The following is a 24827-nucleotide window of genomic DNA, read 5'->3' on the forward strand; positions in this document are numbered from 1 at the left end:
CAAAGGTTAGAAAACAGAAGTTAAAAATCTGCACCTGAGGGATAAGAGATGGTGGTAAACCAGGGCTTAGGAAGAAATGGTCACAGCTAAACTAGGTAAGCCCTACAAGTACAGGGCCTTTTAAGAACAATCTATAAACATTGATATGTGTTGCGGCTTTATTTGAAGAAGCCACGTTTATCCCACATATTAAAAAAAAAAAAAAGCTGTCTCTTGAAAAACAAGTGAAAAGGGGTCTACCATAATAGGAAGCGCCCTTATTTTGGTAAGCTGGACTTTGCTTTAATATGTTAAGCGAGCACTGATCAAGGGGACAGAGAAGACAGGATAGGCTACGATGCTACTTTCCGGTGTAGAGTATCAACCTACGCAGTCTCAGGAAGAGAAAACTCAAAAAGCTGGTGTGCTGCCTATTTGTTCTGTCTCCGTGATTCCTGCCACAGTGGTAACTTGAAATATCCAGCAAAGGGGTTTCAGCCTCAAAATCAGGAGAAAGGCATTTTCTCCTGAAAAAGCAGAATGCTTTATTTTCTCTTTGAAACAAGAATGGGTAGTTTTTCAATCTTGCCTTCTAGTGTCAGCTAGGCTGCCTCTTAAATGCAGAAAGCTATCTTGCTTGATATTCTTCCTTTCCATAATAAAAGAAAACTTGACAAGATGAAGAATAAAAGCTGCATTCAAATTTCAGTCCTCAAAAAGTCCTTCCCAAAAGTTTTTTTGGCACAGTATAATCATAAACATTCTTAAACATAACGTCCCTTTTATAAGTCATATTTTTCTTTGTCTTTAGAAGATATTCAATATATAAAATCTGCAGTGACCAAAGTATGAATACAGCTAATAGAAAATAAAGAACTTAATTTTTAAATTCTCTCTTTACAGTTTATCAAGATAAAACAAAAGATTACCCTTAAAAATCGGGTAATAAAATAGATGAAATTTGTATCATTTAGAATTATGATACTGATAAAAACTATAGCTCATCTATATACAAATGGTACAGTTTAAAAACAGTCTTAAATAGTCTAGTACCTAAACACAGATTAAAATCTGAAACTAAAACCTGATTGAAGAGTCTCTCCCCCCGCCCCACCCCCCCAAATGTCACTTCTTCTGCTGAACATAGTTCATGTGCGGGTGCCCTTGTGATAGAAGTGAGAAGCGTTGGTTGTTCTGCATCAGAGGACCAGCTGCAAAAAAGAATGAGCTACAATTACTGAAGACATCCACTGAAATAAAAACATTTCTCAATTTATCTCTCAAAACATAGTAACATAGTAGATGATGGCAGAAAAAGACCTGCACGGTCCATCCAGTCTGCCCAAGAAGATAAATTCATATGTGCTACTTTTTTATTTGTACTGTCCTCTTCAGGGCACAGACCGTATAAGTCTGGCCAGCCCTATCCCCGCCTCCCAACCACCAACCCCGCCTCCCACCACCAGCTCTGGCACAGACTGTATAAGTCTGCCCAGCACTATCCTCGCCTCCCAACTACCAGTCCCGCCTCCTACCACCAGCTCTGGCACAGACTGTATAAGTCTGCCCAGCACTATCCTCGCCTCCCAACCACCAGCTCTGCCACCCATTCTAGGCTAAGCTCCTGAGGATCCCTTCCTTCTGCACAGGATTCCTTTATGTTTATCCCACGCATGTGGATAAACATTTACTAAGTGCTATTCCAATCACAATAAAATCATACTATGCTACTGGCTGAAAGCTGCAGTGCATTGGTCATTAAAGCCGTTTGATCAGGTCACATCCCACACTGTAAGGTTAGGTGTGACATCAAGCAAGAAAACTACTAAAATAGCCCCAATTATAAAATTATATGGAGATTTACAAGCAGCTCTTATTTTCAGGAGGAGCTGACTCAGTTCAGGTACTGCATCAATACACCTTCGTAATGATCAGGACTCAATTCTCAGGTCAGAAGAGTTCCCACGACAATGGTGCAGGCTGAGCTGTGTTTTTTCGGCATGTTTGTCAGGAGGCAGTACTGACAACAAGTGATACATATTAGCCATATGTTTATATTCAGTACCCATATTGGAAAATGTGAGAAACTCCAGTACCAGCAATGAGGTCGATTTTGCCTACCTTAATATACAGGTACATGTACTGTCAGGCCACAGGTTTAAAAAAGGCCTTGTTGGGAACTGGGTCACATCAGAAGCACCAGCAATGATGTCTCCAGCAGATAAAGTACGTGATATGAAGCAGACCATGTCATGTTGATCATAGCAGCAAAGACACCAGCAGAAGTGGACTACGTTAAGTGTGCTGGCAGTGGGGAGGGGTGGGTATGGCTTGGTGGTGGTGGTGGTCAGTTTTGTACTGATAGCCACATTCTGCTTCAGGGGACAGTACAGGGACATAGGGTATCAGTAGTGGCGAAAGTGAAGGAGAGAGGATGAGTACCACAGGTGGGTGGGTGTTTGAGTGGATACCAGTGAAACTAATGGGGAGAAGAAGGGTACTTACATAGTAACATAGTAGATGACGGCAGAGAAACACCTGCACGGTCCATCCAGTCTGCCCAACAAGATAAACTCATATGTGCTACTTTTTGTGTATACCTGACCTTGATTTGTATCTGCCATTTTCACGGCACACACCGTACTTGGAATGCTTGAGGCGGGGGGGGGGGGGGGGGGGGGGGGGGGGGGGTTGACTGAATGCTCTAGGCATTGGAGGAAAGTAAAATGGGGAAAATACTAGAGAAAGAGAGGAGGGCAAGCTGATGCAAGGAGCAGTAGGAATGGGGGAGGGGGAATGTCCCTCCTTTAGCTCCAATCTACATGTTCCCTTGTACTTTTGATTGTTAGTCTTCAATGAAAGAATAAACTGAAATTCTGTGTTTGTAGACGTACTACTGTAATAAAGATATGAAGTTAACCAGACGTTTGTCAGGTCTCCGCTAGAACGACACAGAAGACCATAAAACAGAATATCTACTGCTTTTAACAAGTTGATGACAGCATCAGTGACGGTACCTTGAGGGTAGAAAGGTTTGTTGGCCTGATAGCTGGCATTTCCCTGCTGCAGATAGTTCTGAGGCATGTTGTAAGGCCACGATGCTGGAAGAAGTGGAATAGCAGTCGGAGGGTTCAGTTTTCCAAACTGATCCCAGGGAATGGAAGGAGGGTTCAGTTTTCCAAACTGTCCTTGAAAACTCTGATCTATTTTCAGTTAAAAACAGAACACACAGTTCAGCATTTCAGTTAAAAAAAAAAAGTAAGTTAATCCTAAGGTACAGCTGAAACAAAATGCAAACCCCTAGGTACGTGAGTTTATACATGGTAAAGTCTGATAAGTTACATTTATTTTACCCAAACTCCCTCCCCTGTATGAAATAGGGGCCAGACCCACAACTCATGCCAAAAGCACTGTAGGCTGTAGGGTTGCAAATGGTTATTCCAGCTATGGTGGGGTCCTGCTGGCTATGAAATGACGCTAAGGGATAATGTTAGTACAGCCTTCCATCCCGTTCTAAGGGCTGGTGATGGCACCTATGTGGCCTGGATATACCATCTAGAGTAGATGGGGATATATAGTACAAAAAATGTGAAAAATAAGGACAAAATAAAATTTAGAAAAAAAAAGAGAACGATAAACTGATTCAAAGTTTCTACGGAGAGAAAGAGATAAGGAGAAAATGGATCTTAGGTGCTAATTTTCTCTCCACAAGTCCACCAAACCAGTCCAGGACAAAATGGGTTATGCCTCTAAACCTGCAGATGTGGGTCCCTCCCTATAAGAGGCATTGTGTAGCTGCTTACTCTTCAGTATTTCTTTTTATTTTTTTACATTTTTATTCAAGAGATCGTGGTAAGATAAACAAGCACAAAGAATGGTTACAAAATCAGCGAAACAGAGCGAAAACTCATCAATCCGATGAAGTAATACATAATCATTACCCCCCTTCCCTCTCTTCGCCCTATTAGAGTATGTCATCTGTTAAAAGAATTGTTTATAGCCCCATACAGTAACGCTCATCGGACCCTAGGACTCTCCAGTATTTCTGTAACAAAGCAATGTAAGACAAATATCCCTATGGAATCCTGTACCATTAAAAAACCATTAACTGGAGAGAAACTGGTACGATATATATCTGTATTCTGTAAAAAAAAAAAAAAAAAAGAGTTACTCTTCTTGTAACCAGCTGTGAAGTCTTGAAGGTGGAAAATGTGTATACGGAAAAGCTCATTCATTGGAAACCTGGCAAACTTTACAACATCACTATACCAGAAAATAACTGGGATCATGTTCCTAAGAAAATTGCGAAGAATAAAGACGTTACGATAACCTTAGGACATCACCTTCCAAGCTTTTTTTTTTTAAACTATATTTAAACATTCAGCAGGCATGGACAAAACAAGGAAAACAGGGAAACCCCACGAAATGCCCATAAAAGGTCAAACAAAAACTAACAACGAATACAATACTACAGAGCAGAGAGGGCAGAAAAGTCCCTCTGGTAGGCTCTGATTCAGGGAGACGACAAACCAGCCAAGAATCCCGGCCATACTGCTGAAACTTTTCTTTTATAAACCATAACCTTGGTAAATGTTCTTCGAGTCGTGGTGAGACTGAAGGGAAAAGCCTTTAACTGGAAGTAATGGCCCAGCACCGCAAACACAGAATCCTCTGATGCAGCAGCCATATGGGTATATGCAAGTACACCTTCTTGAGATCAAGGGTGGTGAGATATTCTCCGTTTGAACCGTGGCTATGACTGCACATAGTGTCTTCCAGGTGAAAGTGGGACACTTAAGAGGCAGCTTAGGAAATTCATTAGTCAGCTCCAGATACTTAACAGTGCGCTATGCACATCTAGATGGTGGACAAGTCGAAATTTATCTCCCAAGTCTTCCTTCCAGGAAGATAGTAGTGACACCATTTAACATGAAATGGTGTCAGCACCTTCGGAAGAAAGGCTGCAACTGTCCAAAAATATAAGATAAGAATAGCCATACTGGGTCAGACCAATGGTCCATCTAGCCCAGTGTTTCCCAAGACCAGTCATGGAGTATCCCTTGTTAGTCAGGTTTTCAGGATATCCACAATGAATATGCATGAACTTGATATACATACACTGCCTCCGTTATCTGCAAATCTCTTTCATGCATCAATGCCAAGAAGGCACATCGGCGTCTGAGTGGAACAAGCAATTGTGACCAGGTCAATTGTTCTACGAATATTATCAGAAACTTGCCCACCTGGTCAGGATGGATCAAGGAAGGTAGAATCACATCAAGCCCACTGGCCCAAATATTTACAACTGTGTTCAACATTGAGATAGGGTGATAGGACTGGCATGCCGTCAGATCTTCCTGCGGCTTAGGAATCACTGCAATCCATCATAGATAGCGGCAGAGGCAACCTAAATGAACAGCATTCAAGAGATCAGTAAGAAATGGAGCAAGCTCGGAAGCGAAAGTTTTATAGAACTCCCCAGAAAAACCATCTAATTCTGGAGACACATGATTAGGTAGGGTTTTAGTAGCTTGTAGCATTTCTTTAACCATGATCTCTCCATCCAGAGTAGCATGCTGTGCAGGTGTTAAAGCTGGAAGAGCAAGCTCAGACAAATAAGAATCAATGGCTGCCAAGTCAATCCCAGAGTCCGCAGTATATTATTCACTGTAATTATTCCATAAACCGCTCCCATATTTGAGTGGTATGGGTCAATAAAATGCCAGATCTATCTTTGATTTTATACATGCTTCTATCAACCTGTTGTCTATGTAGGCACAAGGCCAACACATGGCTTATGTTGTTGTTTTTCTCATAAGCTTGATGTTTCAAGCCTGGCAGAGGCACAGGCCACTTTTTCTGTGTAGTAGCCATCTAATTGCAATCTGGCAGCCTGTAGTTGAAGAAAAACAGATTCAGAGCCTGTAAGGTTATGTTGTTGTTCTAAGCTGTTAAGTACAGCCTTGTATTAATTTAGTCTCCTGCTGCTTACGATGGGAATCAGCTTTACGTAAAACCCCCCTAGAAACTGACAAGAGCATCCCAAACACCACCTAAGGGCAGGCCAGAATCTAGGTTATGCTCAAGGTAATCCTTCAGCAAAGCTCTATAAGCTTGAACCAAAGACTCGTCTCCCAACAAAGCAGAGGAAACAGAGGATAACCCTATCGAGTCCCCCGGCTCAACTCAGTTGAGAACTACCCCTATTAATGCCCTAGGTTCTACCCCAACATCAAATAATTCAATCCAGGTAGCAGCATGATCGGAAACATCAAGTATGCCTATACAGGATACAAAATCAACAGCGAGAGAAGCAGCATCAACACACAAATAATCGATCATGGAAAAGGAGCCATGGGAATGTGAATAAAATGTACAGTCTTGACTCTTAGGATTGGCTAGCCGGCAAGCATCCACCACCCCTAGAGCATGGGTAAGATGCTGGAAGGCTTAAGAGCTAAGGATACTATCACCAGTACAGACCCTCGTGTGATCCAAGCCAGGCTGCAAACAGCCATTGAAATCACCTTCTAAGATTAGTTTACCAATGACAAATGAAGAAAGCAAACAGGTTAGCTTCTTTAAAAAGCAGTCTGACCTGCATCTGGAGCATAAGCAGTAGCATAAGTAAAATCACAATCACCATTGTTAACATGAGCAAAAATGTACCACCCCTCAGGATCATGCTTCACTCATTCAGTCTGGAAAGAAGAGATTATGAAAGAAAAGCGATATTCCCCTCTTTTTTGTTTCAGAAACATCAGAAGCAAATAACAACTTAGAAAACTGAACATCGCAAAACAAGGATTCATGCTCCACTTTAAAATGTGTCTCTTGGGCTCGATTCAAGATGGCCGACGCGAGTGGACCTGTGTTAGCAGAGTTCTGACCGAGTCTGAATCCAAGCCTTCGCGATGCCTAAGCGAAGGGGCAAATCAACCAGCACAGTGACCTCCGGTAGAGAAGCCGTCCCGACGATCGGGCCTATGGACTCATTCGTTCAGAGCCAACAGGAAATGCGGTCTGAGAGCGGCGCGATGGCACCGACCGGAGCAAATGGAGGCCAAGTGTCGATGCCTGCGCTTGAAACAACTTTAAGCCCAGACCAAAGGACTCCCCCTCCGTAACCACAGCGAATGAGTTCCCCTTTGTTGGTGTCACTTACGGAGAAGTCAGTGCGACATGAGGCACAGGAACAGCAGAGGCTCGAATTGGGTGGATGTTGAAAACGCTGTGAGTCAGACATCTTCACTGGCAGGAAATCGCTTGGTTACGGGAAATGAGATAAGTAATTCTCTTCAACCTAACTTGCCTTTGCAAATATTTACCTCTATGGAAAAAACCACTGAAGTGACTCTTGACTCTTTGTGGGCTTTGATTACCTCTTTGGGTAAAGCTTTGTGTCCTCAAGTTAACCAATTGGAAATAAAAACTCAAACTTTAACTGAAAGTTTGGCCAAAGTTACAGAGGACGTTAAACAAATAAATGAGAAAATAATGAATCAAGATCAGAAAGGAAAACAAACGCAAGAAACTCAAGCTATAATGGTTAAAGATTTAACAAATATGCGTAGAAAAATAGAAGCGCTTGAAAATAATCAGAGAAGCAATAATCTTCGATTCATTAACTTTCCAAAGATTAAAACAGTTTCTCCAAAAGAAATGTTGTTGAAATATATGAAGGACATACTTTTAATCCCTGAACAATCTACTCCGCCTTTGCTACAGGTATATTACCTACCAGTAAAGCCAGGAGAAATACATGAGTCTTCAGATTCCCCCTTGGATGTGTCAGCTATATTAGAGTCCTCGGACTCAGAAAAAGTAATTTCCTCAACATTGTTAGTCACTGTAGTTTTGGCACCTGATAAGGGGTGGATGATGAAACTTTTCTTTAAAAATAGAAATATTGAAGCGATGGTGGGTAGGAGAAATTTTTGAATCCCCGGCAGTGGGGGGGAAGGGAGGAGTGATTACACTAATACGGAAAGGTATACATGTGAAAGTAAATCAGGTAGTAGGAGACACTGGGGGAAGATACGTGTTGGCATCCGTAGTACTAGACAGACAACCAATTTTGCTATGCAATATTTATGCGCCAAACTCGTTTGACCGGCGCTTTTACACACAGCTCACTAGCGCCATACAGGGGATTGGAGGAGCCCCGATTATAATGGGAGGAGACTTTAACGAAGTCGCGGATCCGGCACTAGATAGATCGGGCTCAAGTGGGAAAGGGAGAGCCAAGCCAGGGAAGGGAATAGCAACGCTGGAGGAAGCTTTCACAGTAATAGATGTGTGGAGAACTCTGAATCCTCTGGAGAGGGATTACACCCATCTATCAAGGGCCCATGCCACTTTATCCCGTATAGATTATATATTCGTAACTGGAGACATTTTCACAAAGGTGGACACAGCGAAAATAGGGCCTATAGCAGTCTCCGACCATGCCTGGGTTATGGTGAGGGTGGAGTTGGATGGAGGGACAAGAGAGGATTACCTGTGGAAATTCCCAACTTGGCTATATAGGGATGGACAATTCTTACCCCATTTGATTAAAAGTTGGAAAGATTTTGGCATCAATAATGAGACTCACAAGGATGACCCAATACTGTTTTGGGAAACAGCCAAGGCAGTGCTTAGAGGGGAGATCATAGCCTATGTTAGTTTTAAGCAGAAAATGAGGAGACAAGAAATTTTGGGATTAGAAAGGAGAGTGGCTAAATTGCGACGTCAGTATAGTGTGGGACATACTCAGAGTCTCCGAGTGCAACTGCTAGAGGCCCAGCAGAACCTTAACGAATTGTTGCACCGTACAGTTAGAAAATCCCAGGCTTACTATAAATATCAGCTTTACAAATTCGCAAATAAGGGCGGGGGTTTTCTGGCGAAGGTCATGGGCAGAAGATTAGGTTACCAAAAGATATTATCAATTAAGAACAGTCAAGGGTCACTAGTACATAAAGATAAGGAAATCTCGGGAATACTTAAAGATTTCTTTGCACAGTTATATAAACCACAGGAGGATCTGGCCAGGCCTGGTGAGACATACTTGGCTAGCGTGGATTTACCCCAAATGGAGGCTGAGGAGTTAGAGGCGCTGAATGGGGAAATTACACTAGATGAAGTTATGTGGGTGATCAAGCAAAGTCCTCTGGGGAAGGCGCCGGGCCCTGATGGAATGAGGAATGAGTTTTATAAATTATTGCAGGCCGAGATTGGCCCGGTGCTGACTGAGGTGTTTAACTTAGCAGTTCAGAGGGGCTCTTTACCTTTATATACGAACCAGGCTCATATAACAGTAATACTTAAGCCCGGTAAAACAGCTCTTCTCCCGGAGTCATACCGACCAATCTCACTCTTAAACTCAGAAGCCAAGTTTTTGGCCAAATTGCTGGCTAATAGGTTGGCCAGATATCTCCCTTCCCTGATAGAGGAGTCACAAGTAGGATTTGTTCAGGGTAGAAAAATAGCAAAGAATATGAGGAAAATTCTTCTTGCATTGGAAAAAGCACAATGGGAAAGACAGCCAACTATGTTAATTAGTTTTGATGCCGAAAAGGCTTTTGACCGGGTGGATTGGGGATTTCTACTAGAAACACTCAAAGCATATGGGGTGACTGGGTTTTTTATGCAGGCGGTCAAGACATTGTATACTGATCCCAAAGCGAGAGTTCTCGTCAATGGCCTGGCTTCGGATTGGTTCCCCATTGGTCGAGGTACCCGTCAGGGTTGCCCTCTGTCACCTTTACTGTTTGTGTTGACTCTTGACCCGTTAATACGGGAAATAAGCAATAATGTAGACATAAAGGGAGTACAAATAAAAGACCGAGAATTTAAAATAGCAGCTTTTGCAGATGATTTACTAGTATTATTAACAGATCCCAAGCATTCTTTGGGACATCTAATGGAAAGTATAAAAGAATATGGGGATTTTTCTGGATTTCATTTAAACTTGACAAAATCAGAGGCCTTGGCGAGCTCAGACATTAAAAGGGCAGATTGGGGGCAATTCCCTTTGCGGTGGGCGACGGGGTCCTTCCGATATCTAGGTATTGAATTGACCTTGGATCCGGCTCAGATATATAATTTTAATGTCCCAAAGTTGTTGCGAGACACGAGGGTGCAATTAAATAGATGGAGCTCCCTGCCATTAACGCTCTTGGGTCGAATCCACTTATACCGCATGGTGGTGTTCCCAAAATGGCTGTATGTACTGCAAATACTGCCAATAAGGCTCTGGGAAAAAGACCTTCGGGTACACCAGAGACAGGTGGCGCGATTCTGCTGGGCTGGTAGGAAGCCAAAACTTCGATGGGAATATCTCAGTGGGGCACAGGCGCAAGGAGGTCTGGGGATCCCCAATATGCGTATATACAATCAAGCATGTCTTTTAAGACACCTGGGAGATTGGCTTGTGGGTACGAACAATTACACAGATGTACAATTAGAGAGATTGCATTTCAGTCCCTGGCATTTAAATTACTTAATACACGCAAAATTTAGAAATCTCCCGCAACAAGTAAAACATAGCATACTCTTGCAGCCCTTGAGATATTTGTGGAAGGAGATAACGAAACTCTGGAAACACAGTGCAGAGTGCAGCGTGTTGTTGCCAATCACGGGTAATGCAGAGTTTGCACCTGGGAGAGAAAGTAAATTCTTTCGAGATCTGGGAAAGCAGGGGGTTATACTATTGGAAAATTTTTTGCAAGCGGATGGGACCGTTATGGATTACCAAGAGTTTGAGAGACAATATGGAGGGGGGATGTTGGCGAAATTAGCCTATTTTCAACTCTCACACTATATACATGAGCTTCCCACCGCAAGCCTCCTACCAGGCTTTGAGAGGGAAATTAGGGAGTTTCTGGCCGGGGACGCAATGGGACAGATCTCAGTGTCTAGATTTCACAAGGTGTTGGAGGGGAAACAACCACAAAGAGATGTTAAGATGGTTGTGGAAAGATGGAGCCGGGAGGTGAAAGACCAAATAACAGAGGGGAAGATATTAGCGGCACTTCAAGGCGGGATAAGGGTGGTACATAGTGCCGAGTTACAGGAATGCCACTTCCGCATCATACATAGGGCATATTTTTCAGTAAAACAGGCATGGTATGCGGGAGTGGTGGAAACACATAAGTGCCCCAAATGTGCAGAAGTAAATGCATCACTTAGCCACGGTTTGTGGCAGTGTAGAGAGATACGGAGGTTTTGGACAGCTCTCTCTAAGTTTATGGGCTGGCTTATGGGGTATCGGGTGGACCTATCTTTTGAAAAAGTGATACTGAGCTCCATGGCGACATGGCACAAAGGAACGTTGGAAGAAAAGATGTTCCTCAGTAAACTTTGTATTTTGGGGAAAAAATGTATTTTAAATTGTTGGACAATGGACAAAGGTCCTTCATATTGGTATTGGAGGAATAGGGTACATGAGCTCATGCTATGGGAAATGCAAGACGCCCGTAATACTCCCAAGAGGCGCCAACGATTCATGAAGATTTGGGGGGCATACCTACACAAGATATCACCACGAGCACGTAGCCATGTTTTGAACACTTTGGGTTAGTCTATATTCATGACAAGAGCATAATCAGAAACATGAGGCACAATTATAAAGGGGGACGGGGATAAGAGGGAGGGGAGAAGGGAAGTGACACAAATTGGTTGACAGAGGATGCCCACATGTAATAGATGTTTGCTTAACCATAGATTAGTTAAGATACTTCCCTAATTGGAATGTGACAATCATTTTGTAATGTCCATGGGAAGGGCTGAATTACTAGAGGTAATCCTGGAAAGGAAAAGAAGAGAAGACGCCATCGAGTCTATAAGAGTAAAAGGCTCGGTGGGAGAGACACAGGGGACGGGAGGGAGGGGGGAGGGGGGGAGAAAAGTTAAAAAATTTGATGATAGATGTTATGGTTGCTGTGTATGATGGAAATAATTTCTTGTTTGGGACATTATGGAGAATGGCCTTGGTTACGATGATAATGATAATATGTGTCATTAACAAACAATGTTGAAACCCAAAATATTGATGATGCAGTTAAGATGTATGTATACAACCGTGACATGTTATTATGCTCACAAAGTGTTTGACTTTATCGCTTATGTTTACAATGTTTATCATCAATAAAAACCGTTGAAACATAAAAAATAGAAATAAAGATTTTTTTGGATTGAAAGTAAGGATATTTCCAGACGTGTCAAAAGAGACCCAAAAAAGGAGGCGTCAATTTCTTCTGCATAGACCTGGAGTCCAACAGTTGGGAGCTTCCTTTTTCCTCCACTATCCATGTAAATGTATAGTTAGATATCAGGCAACTAAATATGTATTCTTTGAACCTTCACATCTCACTGAATTCCTAGCTACCAAGAGAATTAATTGGACACGAGATTCAAAAGCCCTGAAAGAAGGAAATTTTAGTAGCTACACAGGTTTCATTCTTTCTTTTTGTTTAATTGATGTAATTTCCTAGTTTTCTCCATATATGTAAGTCTTGAATCACATTCGTGGACTTGTGCAGTGGAATATATAAATAATGATGCTTAGGAATTGGTATTCATGTTTCCTTTAGTATATTGCTTTTCTATTGTAAAAGAGTACTGTATTCCAATTGCTTTTCTAAACAAGTGTTTTTGGCTTGAACTGTAAATTTGAAATTATAAATAAATAATTTAAAAAAAAATTTCTCTCTTGCAGCACTACAACCTGGGGTCAATTTGATCTGATTTCTTGCAAATCTAAATGTCTCTTTCACATCTTAAAGTCAATCCCCATGTTCAATAAACTAACAACAAAACAAAAGCAAAGAAATTACAAAGTCGGTGGAAAATTCTCCCCATCCACCAGGAGAAAATAAAAAACCCCACTCAGAATACAAAAAGAATCCCTCCCCCAGCACGAAATAACGAAAGTAGTACCATGCCTTTCCCCAACAAAAGAACTGCTCCAACAAACAAAAATAAAAATCCAGCCATCTAGAATCCCCTGAAGCCCCCCCCCCTCAAAAAAACACCACCTACAAATGAAAGCCAAAACCCACATTGCAAGCAAATGGAGGGCCTGACCACAACCCCAGTCCAACCAACCTCGTCCCCACCACCCACAATGCAAGAAGAAAAACAAAGCAAAATAAATCCCTTGGATAAAAAGAGTTCAAACAATACAGCAATTCACACAGCCACGCATTTAACAGATCTCAAGTCCACTTTTGCAAACGGTAAAAGTACACCCCAACAAAGAAGGATATCACTTCAAAGAAGAGAAGCAGCAGCTCCAAATGTAATAATCTACAGGTATCAAGATGTATTGACAGCACAGAGAAATCAAATTTGAGCAAATTCCAGCAGAAGGGAACCGCTGCGCCTTCTGCGTTTTATCCAGGACTCGCTACCACGTTTAGCGCGAGTAACTGGACCCACCTTCGATGAAGATGATGTAGATGAGGAACTCCCTTCAACCCCTGCAGGATCCACCAAGCCTCAGAGATGGTTTTCATTTGGTGAGTGACTGCAAACACAGAAGACAAGGCAAAGGGGAAGCTCCAATGGTATGAAATCTTTTCCTTTTGCAAAATCTCCAACGCCAATTTAAAATCCTTTCGCTTAAGCAAAGTAAGTACTTTAAGATCTTGGAACACTTGGACCAGAGCATCCTGATAATGTAAAGTACCCTTTAGACGAACTTGCTGATAAATGTGCTCCTTCACAGAACACCAGGCAAACTGCACCACAATGTCCCTAGGGTGACTTGGGGGGGGGGGGGGGGGATGCTGACCCAGTGCACAATGTGCGTGCTCAAGCTCCACTAGGGCTGCATCCCTGTCTCTGCCAAGAAGATGACTGCAAAGCAGCTGCACAATGCCGGGAACATCCTCCACTCCTGTTGCCTCAAGCACTCTGCAGAATCTCAGATTTGTTCCGTCACACCCTATTCCTCTCTTCAATAGTCCCCTTTCCCTTATTTGTCCTGGCTGTCCTGATTTAGATTGTAAGCTCTTTTGAGCAGGGACTGTCTTTTCTTCATGTTCAATTGTGAAGCTCTGCGTACGACTGGTAGTGCTGTAGAAATGATTTGTAGTAATAGTAGTAGTATTCTCCAAATCATCAAGTTTAAGCAACATATCTTCAGACTGCATACAAAGAGATCTCGTCTGAGACTGCAGCGTTTCTAGGGCCTCAGCATGCTCATCAGCGCAGGTCTCCAAGCCCTCCATTCTTGCACCCTAAGGTCCCTGAGAACAGTCAATTTTCTCCAAAATCTCGTCCTGCATGCTTTTCAACTCTTGGTGCATTTCCATTAAATAGAGCTTAAAACCTTGAGACATGCTGCGAGAAGAGGTGGCCTCCTGACATTCAGCTGCCGACTTCAAGGATTCGGAATCAGGGCCTGAGGACACATGGCGCGAGGAAGATTTGGGTCCCACCTTATGGGGGAGCTTACTGCCCCTCCTTAGTGGCAGACTTAGCTCGGGAAGCCATAATATCATCTCTCCAACACTTCGGAAGCACAGTTAAGGCTAATGCAAAGGCAGATAGCAAGGGATTAAGCAAGTTAAGAAAGTGGGTAAGCAGGAGCTCAGGGATCTGGCTGCTATCCAGAGCTGTGATGTCTCTTCCTCAGTAATGTATCCAATCTTCTTAATAATGAGGATGGAATTTGATCATGAGGAGCCATAGACGGTAGTTGCTGAAGGAATATTAAATGAAGTAAACAGATTGCAGAGATCCTCACCAGATCTGGATTAGTTGAAGGCCTTCTTCAACAGCTCTCATGTCCCTGGATCTAAGGAATGCCTGATCAAATAGTAAATTTTTGGAGCCTACAATATGAGCTGCTTACAACACCTGAAGATGGATATTAGCCCAAAGCAGTAACCAGGAGGGCTCCCTGGCTATTGCTTTGCTCTTCATTCCTCTTCATTCATTGCTGTGCCATTGTTTGTAAAGATGCTGCCTTGCCATGAACGAAAAGCTGAACTGTCAGAAGAGCTTTCCAAAATGGCCCTGGTTTTCAACCGATTGATTGGCCAAGATGCCTTGACCACTGTTCATTCATTGACCTTCAGCTACTTCTTCCAGAAAATGAACCCCCTCCCCACCCAGCTAGAATTGCATTTGCTATCACCACTAACTAATCAGGGGTCTCTATCACCCTGTCATTAACAGTTTCTAAGGGTCTAGCCACCATCTTAAACTAGATTTGGCTTCCAAAGTCTAGGGGAGACATGTTTCCTAACTCTGGCACTGTATTGACCAATGGCTCCAAAGTGACAACAGTACTGGACACATGTGAATTTGAGCCCAAGGGACCATATCAAACATTGCTGCCATGGATCCCAGAACCTGCACAAAATCCCAGGCCCGTAGTACCCTCCTTGCCACAAGAGCCTGTTCTGGGCCTGAAGTTTGATCTTACTCTATTTGGGTACAAAAATATTTCCTTTCCAAGTATTGAAATGAACCCACCAGATACTCTATGCAGTGAATGAGTTCCAACTTGCCTTTCTCGGAATTGATAATCGATCCCTGAAAGTGGCGCAAACTGGATCATTCTGTGTGGTAGCTTGCTGGCTCTCTGCCCCCAATTTTGCTGTTATGAGCCACTCATCCAGATATGGGTGAATCAGAATTCCTTCTCTTCAGAGAGGTGCAACCACTACTACAGTCACCTTCAAAAAGGTCTGAGAAGCCATGGCTAGTCCAAAAAAAGAAGCACCTGAAAGTGACAGCGGTGGCCCAGGACTGTGAACCTTAGATAACTCTGATGTAATCCCCAATTTAGAACATAACAGGTACATTTCTTTAAGATTTAATACCATGAGAAACTTTCTGTTGCACTCTCCTGAAATTACCAACTGCAACAGCTCCATCAGGAAATGTGGAATTTGCAAAGCCTGATTAACACCCTTCAAACCGGAGCCTTCCTTCTTCAGGATGACAAACTTACAGCCTATTACCCACTTCTCTCTGGAATGTGAACTAATGCTCCTAAGGTCTGCAACCTCTGTAGAATGGAAACTGCCACCACATTTTTGGCTGGTGTGCAAAAGGGAGAAATTATATATATTATAGCTGTTCAATCATAATTTTTAATCACAATTAAGCAGTCTATTAAAATGTTTTAATCATGATTAATCACATTTTTAACCATGGTCCTGAAGAAACCGCCCCCCTCCCCCCGAATAGCATCCACCCTCCTCCCAAAGCCCACTAATGCATCCACCCTCATCCCAAAGCGGCAACTCCTCCAAGAGCATCCACTCCTTCCAAAGAACCTTCCCCCCCCCCCCACCCGAGCCCTCTAGAACCCCATCTTGAAGACCTCACCCCCAAGATCAAAACGACTCACGGCCTCCAGTACTTGTGTAATTATAGTTAGAAGCTCTTCCCTCCAGAAAAGGTGGACTGCTGTAGGGTCATCCCTTTCTCAAACAGGAAGTTCTCCTACTTGTAAGGGGTCCACCAAGGAGATTATCTTGTTCTCCATACTGGCCAAACTTCAATAGTTGGACCCAATTCCAGATACCACTGATTGCGCCTTCCAATTCTCCTACACCACCTTTTGGTCTGAGAAGGTTCCACTGACCATTACCCCCCGACCTCTTGGGTTGAAAGAGGGCCTTGTGCCTGCGCAATGAAAGAGGTTTTTAGAGAGACAATATGGACTCAGAGGAAATAACCCCAGTCTGCAAGGGGGAGCCCTGGATATCAGCTGTTCCCACCAGAGGATCATGCTGGGGTAACATCTGCCCCACTAAGGCAGAGTAGAGAAAGGGTAGAGAGATATGAGCCTCCAGGCAACGAGGAGAGAAAATGGTTATCTCTCCCGTGGTTTCCATCTAGACATGTGCCTCTGAGCAGAGTCTAAGGAACCTTGTGGCTCCGTAACAGGCAGTTTATCTGGCACTTCTAACTGCATCCCAGATACTTCAGCCACATAAGCATACCGCCTCAATGCTCCCCCACAACAGGAGCTGCATTGCCTAGTGCTGCACCAGTAACTACCACACCGAGAGCACCAAATGGCACCAAATCAGCTATGCATATACGCATGGAAAAAGGGGATGGGGTGGAGAGAAAAGGAGAGGCGAGGGGACCTGGAGTCCACTAGGTGTCCTCCAAGAGTGTGGCACCTCTGGCAGAACCTTGGATACCCTTCCAACAGTCAAAGCCCAGCTGGGCCCAAGAGCGTTTTCACAAGACCAGTCTTTTGTCCACAGGATGCCTGATCCCACCTGCTGGAGACAAAACAGCTGTACAGTGCCTCTTAATGGACAGGACCCACAACTCTTAATTCTCTGCCTCCATCTGCTGGCTGAGGGGCATTAACTACTCAGAGTCTGGATTGGTCTTGGTGGATGAAAAGGAAGTTTCATTATAGAACAAAAGAAAAATACATCTATTTGTGATAAGCAGTACTCAGCTTGAAGAAGGCAGACTGAGCTCCAGAGGTAGGCAGTGCCTACACGGATCTCACAAAATGCTTACAAATGGGGTATTTAAGCAAAAAGAAACAACTCAAATACGTTGTAAAGTTAGAGGCTTAAGACCGCAAGACATTAGAAACTGTCCTACAAGGATATTAAGAGAGACTTAAATACAACAGAAGTACTTTCACATTAACACTTAACGTATGGCTAAGGGAAGCCCTGGAAGAACTGCACTCACCATCTGCATTGAGTTAAAACATGTTTGCTAAGAATGAAACGTCAATTAATAAATTAAACAACAGTGCCCCCTGACTTGTGACAAAAAAATAACAATAACTAGGAGTAATATGACAGCCCAGTAATATACAAACCAAGGTGGTTACTTTTCGTGAAGTGGTTCCTCAAAAAAATAAAATAAAAAACCCAACACCAACAACATAAAGACAGTCTAACTGTGCCAACTCAAGCTTAAACATGGCACTATATATCAGACAAAGGAGAATAGAGCACCTCTCTGCAAAATTCTTATCTTTGTGGGGTGGTAACAGCAGGTATGCCCAATGAATGACTTGGTCCACAAAGAAAGGGGAAAGGGAAATGGGACTTGAATTTACCACCTTTCTGTGGTATTTTGCAACTACATTCAAAGTGGTTTACATACATACAGATACTTATTTTGTACCTGGGGCAATGGAGGGTTAAGTGACTTGCCCACAGTCACAAGGAGCTGCAGTGGGAATCGAACCCAGTTCCCCAGGATCAAAGTCCGCTGCACTAACCACTAGGCTACTCCTCCACTAGCAACATTCCATGTAGAAGCCTACCCTTGCAGATCAACAATGCGGCCGCGCAGGCTTCTGTTTCTGTGAATCGACGTCAGACTCACAGAAACAGAAGCCTGCGCAGACGCGTTGCTGATCTGCAAGGGTAGGCTTCTACATGGAATATTGCTAGTGGAATAGCAACATTCCATCTAGAATCTCCAATAGGGAAAGGGAACTGGGACTGGACATGCTGCCTTTCTGAGGTTTTTGCAACTACATTCAAAGCGGTTTACATATATACAGGTACTTATTTTGTACCAGGGGCAACGGAGGGTTAAGTGACTTGCCCAGAGTCACAAGGAGCAGCAGTGGAAATCAAACCCAGTTCCCCAGGATCAAAGTCCGCTGGCACTAACCACTAGGCTACTCCTCCACTCCGTAAGATCTGAGTGTCAGATAATTTCTAAGATTCTATACTACTGGGTGAAAACCGTATTTCTGAAACAAAAACAGGGCTCTGCTGTTCCGAATGCTAAAGAAACGTGCATCATGAAATGTGAAAGCATATGAAAATAAAAAGAATTACCTGGGTTCCCCACAGTGCCATTACTCAGCAGTGAGGTAGGAGTCACAGGACCGCGCCAGTGGCCCTCATGAGAAGTGCTAGTCAGTCCCATGGACCTGGCAGCAGGCTGAGCGAAGATGATACTAGGATCATTCAAACTCACATTGGTCTGATTACTGGTGGAGGAGGTGGTGCTGTTGCTGCTGCTGCCAGGCCGCACAGAAAATGTGACACCAGAAGAGTGAGGGTTACCCGGTGAAGGATGGACAACAGGGCCACGAACAGGCCACGAAGTGTTTGGAACCTGAATTTGGTGGTGGTGCACGGGAAGTAACCCCAGGCTGTGCAAGGTGGAAAACTGACCAGGAGGAGAATGGGGGTAGCTAAACAAAGGCAGCTGGACCTGATGGGGAGGCTGCGGAGCAGACTGCTGCTGGACATGCTTAGGCTGAGATGTACTTTGTGGTGGCTGAGGCTGGTTTATTGAGACTGGCTGCGAGGAATTCTGAGGAAACTGCTGAGGTTGTGGAGAATATGATGTCTGATGTGATTCGGACTGGAGGGGGGAGAAAAACAAACAAACATGAAATGACAAATTAGTTCACCTGTTGTGTTTCTGCAAGGGTTTGTCATCAATAAAACCTTAATCTATAAAGTTTTAGAAAGCTGCATACTGGGTTTACTCATACAATCAGGATTGCTATTCAGGATATACAGCAGGGTTTGAATTTTCCATAGTCTAAAATATTTTCTCATTAAGGGAAGATACAAAAAAAACTTCAGCAACTAGCATCAGCTTCTCAAGATGTTACACAGAGATGTAGTGATCAAAGATACAGATGCCATATTTAAGGACTTTTATTTTTTTGATTTTTATTTTTCCTGGGACTTTATCAGGGTTTATTACAAGATCAAACCAGGAGATAAATCAGAGGAAAAAAATTACCTCATATTTCCTAGTAAGAATCTGACTTTATTTTGGTGAACAGAAGCCAGAACAGTAATCTTCTCCTCAATCCCTGTGGCAGAAATGATCTTCTCCTCACATCCTCCCAGAGCAATCATTATCTGCTCCCCCCCCCCCCCCCCAACCCTTCCCTTAGTGTACAGTATGGGCAGGAGCATCTGGGGATTGGCTCCTGCCCCAACTGCCTAATGGACCACCAATGATTTGGTAGGCCCAGAGGGAGCTCTCGGTGGAGGGGGGATAGCTCTACTTTTGGGGCAGGGGAATCCTTCTGTTCACGGCAGGGCGGTATCTGGGTTTAGGTCAGCCTATGGCTGGGAACCACTTACTAGCTGTTTACTGCTACAGGCTGAATAGTATTACCTCCTAGAATTTTAAACTATGTACAGAAATATATAAGGAGCTAATGAACTTCATGCCGAATGGTTGCGATTCAGTCACAGCACCCACCCCTGGCTTTCTATTATCTGCAGTATGTAGTTCATGCCTTTTGGCAGCCCTCAGTGGAAATACTTTTAAAACAAATAGGAGGAAAAAATTTTTTAAGAATAGCAATACTGGGTCAGACCAATGGTCCATTTAGCCCAGTATCCTGCTTCCAGCAGTGGCCAACCCAGGTCACAAGTACCTGGCAGAAACTCAATTAGCAGCAACATTCTATGCTACCAATCCCAGGGCAAGCAGTGGCTTCCCCCATGTCCATCTGAATAACAGACTATGGACTTTTCCTCCAGGAACATGTCCAACCCTTTTTTTTAAAAACCCAGATACGCTAACTGCTGTTACCATATCCTCTGGCAACGAGTTCCAGAGCTTAACTATTATTTCAGTGAAAAAAATATTTCCTCCTATTTCATTGAGTGTCCCCTGGTCTTTGTACTTTTTGAATGAGTGAAAAAAATCAATTCACCTTCACCCGCTCCATACCACTCAGGATTTTGTAGACCTCAATCATATCCGCCCCCCCCCCCCCCTACCAGCTGTCTCTTTTCCAAGCTAAAGAGCCCTAAGCTCTTTAGCCTTTCCTCATATGGGAGAAGTTCCATCCTCTCTTATCATTTTGGTTGCTCTTCTAATTCCGCTATATCTTTTTTGAGATACGACCATCTGAACTGAACACAATACTCAAGGTGAAGTCGCACTATGGAGCGGTACAGAGGCATTATAATATTTTTAGTCTTATTTTACTTCCCCTCTCCTAATAATTCCTAGCATCCTGTTCACTTTTTTTGACCACCGCCACACACTGGGCAAAAGATTTCAGCATATTTATAATGACACCTAGGTCTCTGTCTTGAGTGCTGACTCCTAAAGCGGACCCTGGTTACCAAATTTCCAGACAGTCACCTGAACTGCTAATACAGCCTCATCAAAATTTTGCTTGAAAAGCGCCTCCATCTTGCAATCCTGAGGATCTCTCAAAGATGTACCACCGTACACTGGAACAGTATTACTCTAAGTGACCACAGACACCACGGCATCCACCACCAAAGGACGAACAGACTCTTTATCCTGCTCTGGCAATGGATACAAATGGACCATAGATCTCGCCAGTCGGAAAGAAGGATCTGGGGAATTCCACTGCACCTGAATAATATCCTGATGCATAGGAAAGGACCTCGCGGACTTACAAATCTCCTTAATCAACAGGTCTACCATGCGAGGAGCCTCCTGAGGATCCTCCTCAAACTTCAAGACCAAGAGAACCTGACTAATGAGTTCACTTAACGCATCCTGATAAAATACACACATCATGGAGGAATCCTCCCCAAGATGAAGGTCCTCCATCCAAGTCCCTGACTCCTTCCCCGCCTCCCCCAAGCTGTCCACTTTAGAGAGAGGAGATTCTGACTCCAAGAGCTCCTCCCCCCTCCTCCAATCCAGTCTCTGACACTCAGAAGGTGGCTGAGGAGGAGGAGGAGGAGGAGCAGGAGGTCCCCGCAGGCCCCCCAGGACCTGATCAGCTGCCCTACCTCGCTGGCGCATGAAAAAGGCACTGTACATGGCCAGAAGAAATTCTGGCGAGAAATACCATCCAGAGACCTTCAAGTCATGAATGCCCTTCGTTGCAGCTGAAGGCCCTGTCATGGAAATGAGGCGAGGCGGCTACACTGAAATCAACATGGCGGCGGTTCCTGCCAAAGTCAAAACCACCACCACATAAGTAATGCCACACTGGAAAAAGACCAAGGGTCCATCGAGCCCAGCATCCTGTCCACGACAGCGGCCAATCCATGCCAAGGGCACCTGGCAAGCTTCCCAAACGTACAAACATTCTATACATGTTATTCCTGGAATTGTGGATTTTTCCCAAGTCCATTTAGTAGTGGTTTATGGACTTGTCCTTTAGGAAACCGTCTAACCCCTTTTTAAACTCTGCTAAGCTAACCGCCTTTACCACGTTCTTCGGCAACGAATTCCAGAGTTTAATTACGCTCCAACTGCCCAGATGACCACTGGAGGGAATCGGGGATGACCTCCCCGGATTCCCCCAGTGGTCACTAACCCCCTCCCACCAAAAAAACCCCACTTTAAAAACTTTTTTTCCAGCCTGTATGCCAGCCTCAAATGCCGTACCCACCTCCATGACAGCAGAATGTGTTCGATCCTCTCACAGCCTTTCCCTGGGTCAGATGTGGCTCTCGGGTGCAGTACAGGGTCACATCAGCATTGCATTGTGGTGGGTGTAGGGTATTGGGCTCTGTGATTTCATTAGCTTGTGTTACAGTCTCACGATGTTGGTAGTTGGTAGGCTCTTCTCCCATGGTGCTTTTCCCCCTGCCTACTGGGTCAGAGTGTGCCCTGTTGTGTTTCCTGTTGTAGTCCATGCGGTGGTGGCCATTTTTGTAAGCCAGTTTTAGTTCCCTTTCCTGTGTTAGCCACGTTAGACAACTTAGTTCTTACCTTGAATGTGGCTGAAAGAGGGCATTGTACAGCATTCTGCCAGCTCTGACCTACTGCTAATCTCAGTACCACGGAGACTCGTTGCCAGTGGGGCACAACCTCTGATCTGCAGTTAACTGTGAGTAAAGGCGGTTATTCCAATAAAGGACGTTTTTGGAGAGATTAGTCTTCAGGTGTCAACTGGTGTGCCAATGTTATATAGCAGCAACCAGTCCTAGAGGCCTGCGTGTATGCAGGTCCCTGGAGCACTTTAGTGGGTACCGCAGTGCACTTCAGCCAGGTGGACCCAGGCCCATCCCCCCCCCCACCCCCACCTGCAACACTTGTGCTGGTAAATGGGAGGCCTCCAAAACCCACTGTACCCACATGTAGGTGCCCCCTTCACCCCTAAGAGCTATGGTAGTGTTGTACATTTGTGGGTAGTGGGTTTTGGGGGAGGGGGGTTAGGAGCTCAGAACCCGTGGTAAGGGAGCTATGCATGTGGGAGCTTTTTCTGAAGTCCACCGCACTGACTTAGGGTGCCCAGTTGGTGTCCTGGCATATCAGGGGGGCGAGTGTACTACGAATCCTGGCCCCTCCCACGACCAAATGGCTCGGATTAGGACGTTTTTGAGCTGGGCGTTTTTAGTTTCCATTATCGCTTAAAAAAAACAAACGCCCAGCTCAAAAATGTCCATTTTTTCGAAAATACGGTTCGGCCCACCCCTTCACGGACCCGTTCTCGGAGATAAACGCCCATGGAGACATGCGTTTCCATTCGATTATGCCCATCTATGGAATAAAGATACTCCAAAAAAATATATATTTTTTTTAATGGGAGAAGTCCAAAGACTGCACTAACCATAACTTATCATGCTCACACTTTTCTGGTGACAGTTTTGAGATTAACTTCTGGCTAATTCATAACATAGATGGGACAAAACACAGCATTTTATTTTTTGGAAAATAGTGCTACTAATCAAACATACAAATGGCAAGTGACCGACTCACCTGCAAATGCGAAGTGGAGACTTCCCTCTCTGTCCCGCCCTCGCGTCAAGACGTGATGACATCAGAGGGCGGAACAGAGAGGGAAACGGAGCCGGACTGTCGGACGCTGCCGCTGGAAACGAACATCGTGCGCACCAAACTCCATCCTTCCCCCCCAATCCCCGCCGCCGCTCCTGCCTGCAGCGCTTTCCCATGGAGGTGAGAGGCGCTGTCAGGTCAGTGCAGGGGGCCCGGCACGGAGGGGGGAGGGAGCAGCGGCGAGGGTAGCTGGAAATCTCGCCCGTTTTAATGGGCTTAACGGCTAGTAATATAATACTTTACATCTATGACTGTGGACAATACCTTCATAAATTTTTCTCACTGAGCTGCAGTTTCTCAAGGAAAGGCAATACATCAACAGTCCAACTTAACAGTTCCTCTGCAGAAAAAACAACCTGTGCTCCTATGCCTGCTCATGTACCTATTTTGATCAGCATGCCTTTGCGAATGTTGGTTTCCATTGTTTCGACTTCTCTCTCACTTATCCAGCATTTACCCTGCACTTCTATCTAGGGTGGTTGAATTCTATATTCAGAATATCTTTGGCTTTCACTTGGTGTCACAGATTCAGCACGGGGGACTGGGGGGAGGGGGAGAATGTCTCTTGCTTTTTTAACCTTTCAGACTGAAATGCACTAAGGAGAGATCACATGGAAGGTTAGAGAAAGAACAGCAGCATCATGCTTCCTTCCGCTGCCTGCAGTTTCAGGACCCCCAAGGACTTTGATAGAACAACTGGTATTGCCACACTTGGAGACAAGGAAAGGTGTTTAAATGAGAGGGTACAGCTGTCTCTATTATACCATGGTATAAAAGGGAATTGCAACCTTTGTAACAATCGCACAAATAAAAAGGAAAAGATTCAGGAGGAGAACAACTCACACATTCTGAGCTCTGTCTGCTCCGTGCAGGCCGTTCCAGTTGCTGTGGTACCGGAACAAGCACGGGCTGTGATCCCATCAGGTTTCGTAAGAACTGGGTGGCTGAAAAATGATGAACAAAATCATAAGCGGCTAAATACCACAGCTGATTCAAGAAGCCAGAAAGGCTGAAATATTATCCCAACTGATGCACAGAACTAAATATGGCACTACACAACTGAAGAGTGAGAAAGAAAATTAAAATAACCTAAAATAATAGCTATGCCCTCCACTGAGGCTCCTATTTACTAATGCTTAGTATAT

General features: G+C 44.2%; 1 protein-coding gene across 2 annotated transcripts in view; it reads right to left on the bottom strand.

Moving 5' to 3' along the window:
* Positions 1 to 221: 221 nt before the first annotated feature.
* The window catches only part of TUT4 (terminal uridylyl transferase 4), a 192421-nt gene continuing 167815 nt past the window's right edge, over positions 222 to 24827 (bottom strand). For both annotated transcript variants that reach the window (XM_030205458.1, XM_030205457.1), the window contains exons 27-30: positions 24526 to 24626; positions 18765 to 19299; positions 2997 to 3182; positions 222 to 1190 (exon numbers count right to left, since the gene is read on the bottom strand). In XM_030205458.1, the coding sequence (XP_030061318.1) occupies positions 1105 to 1190; positions 2997 to 3182; positions 18765 to 19299; positions 24526 to 24626 (908 nt within the window). In that variant the 3' untranslated portion in view covers positions 222 to 1104. The remainder of the gene's footprint in view (positions 1191 to 2996; positions 3183 to 18764; positions 19300 to 24525; positions 24627 to 24827) is intronic.

The sequence above is a fragment of the Microcaecilia unicolor genome, chromosome 6 (assembly GCF_901765095.1).
Source record: "Microcaecilia unicolor chromosome 6, aMicUni1.1, whole genome shotgun sequence".
Taxonomy (NCBI): Eukaryota; Metazoa; Chordata; class Amphibia; order Gymnophiona; family Siphonopidae; genus Microcaecilia; species Microcaecilia unicolor.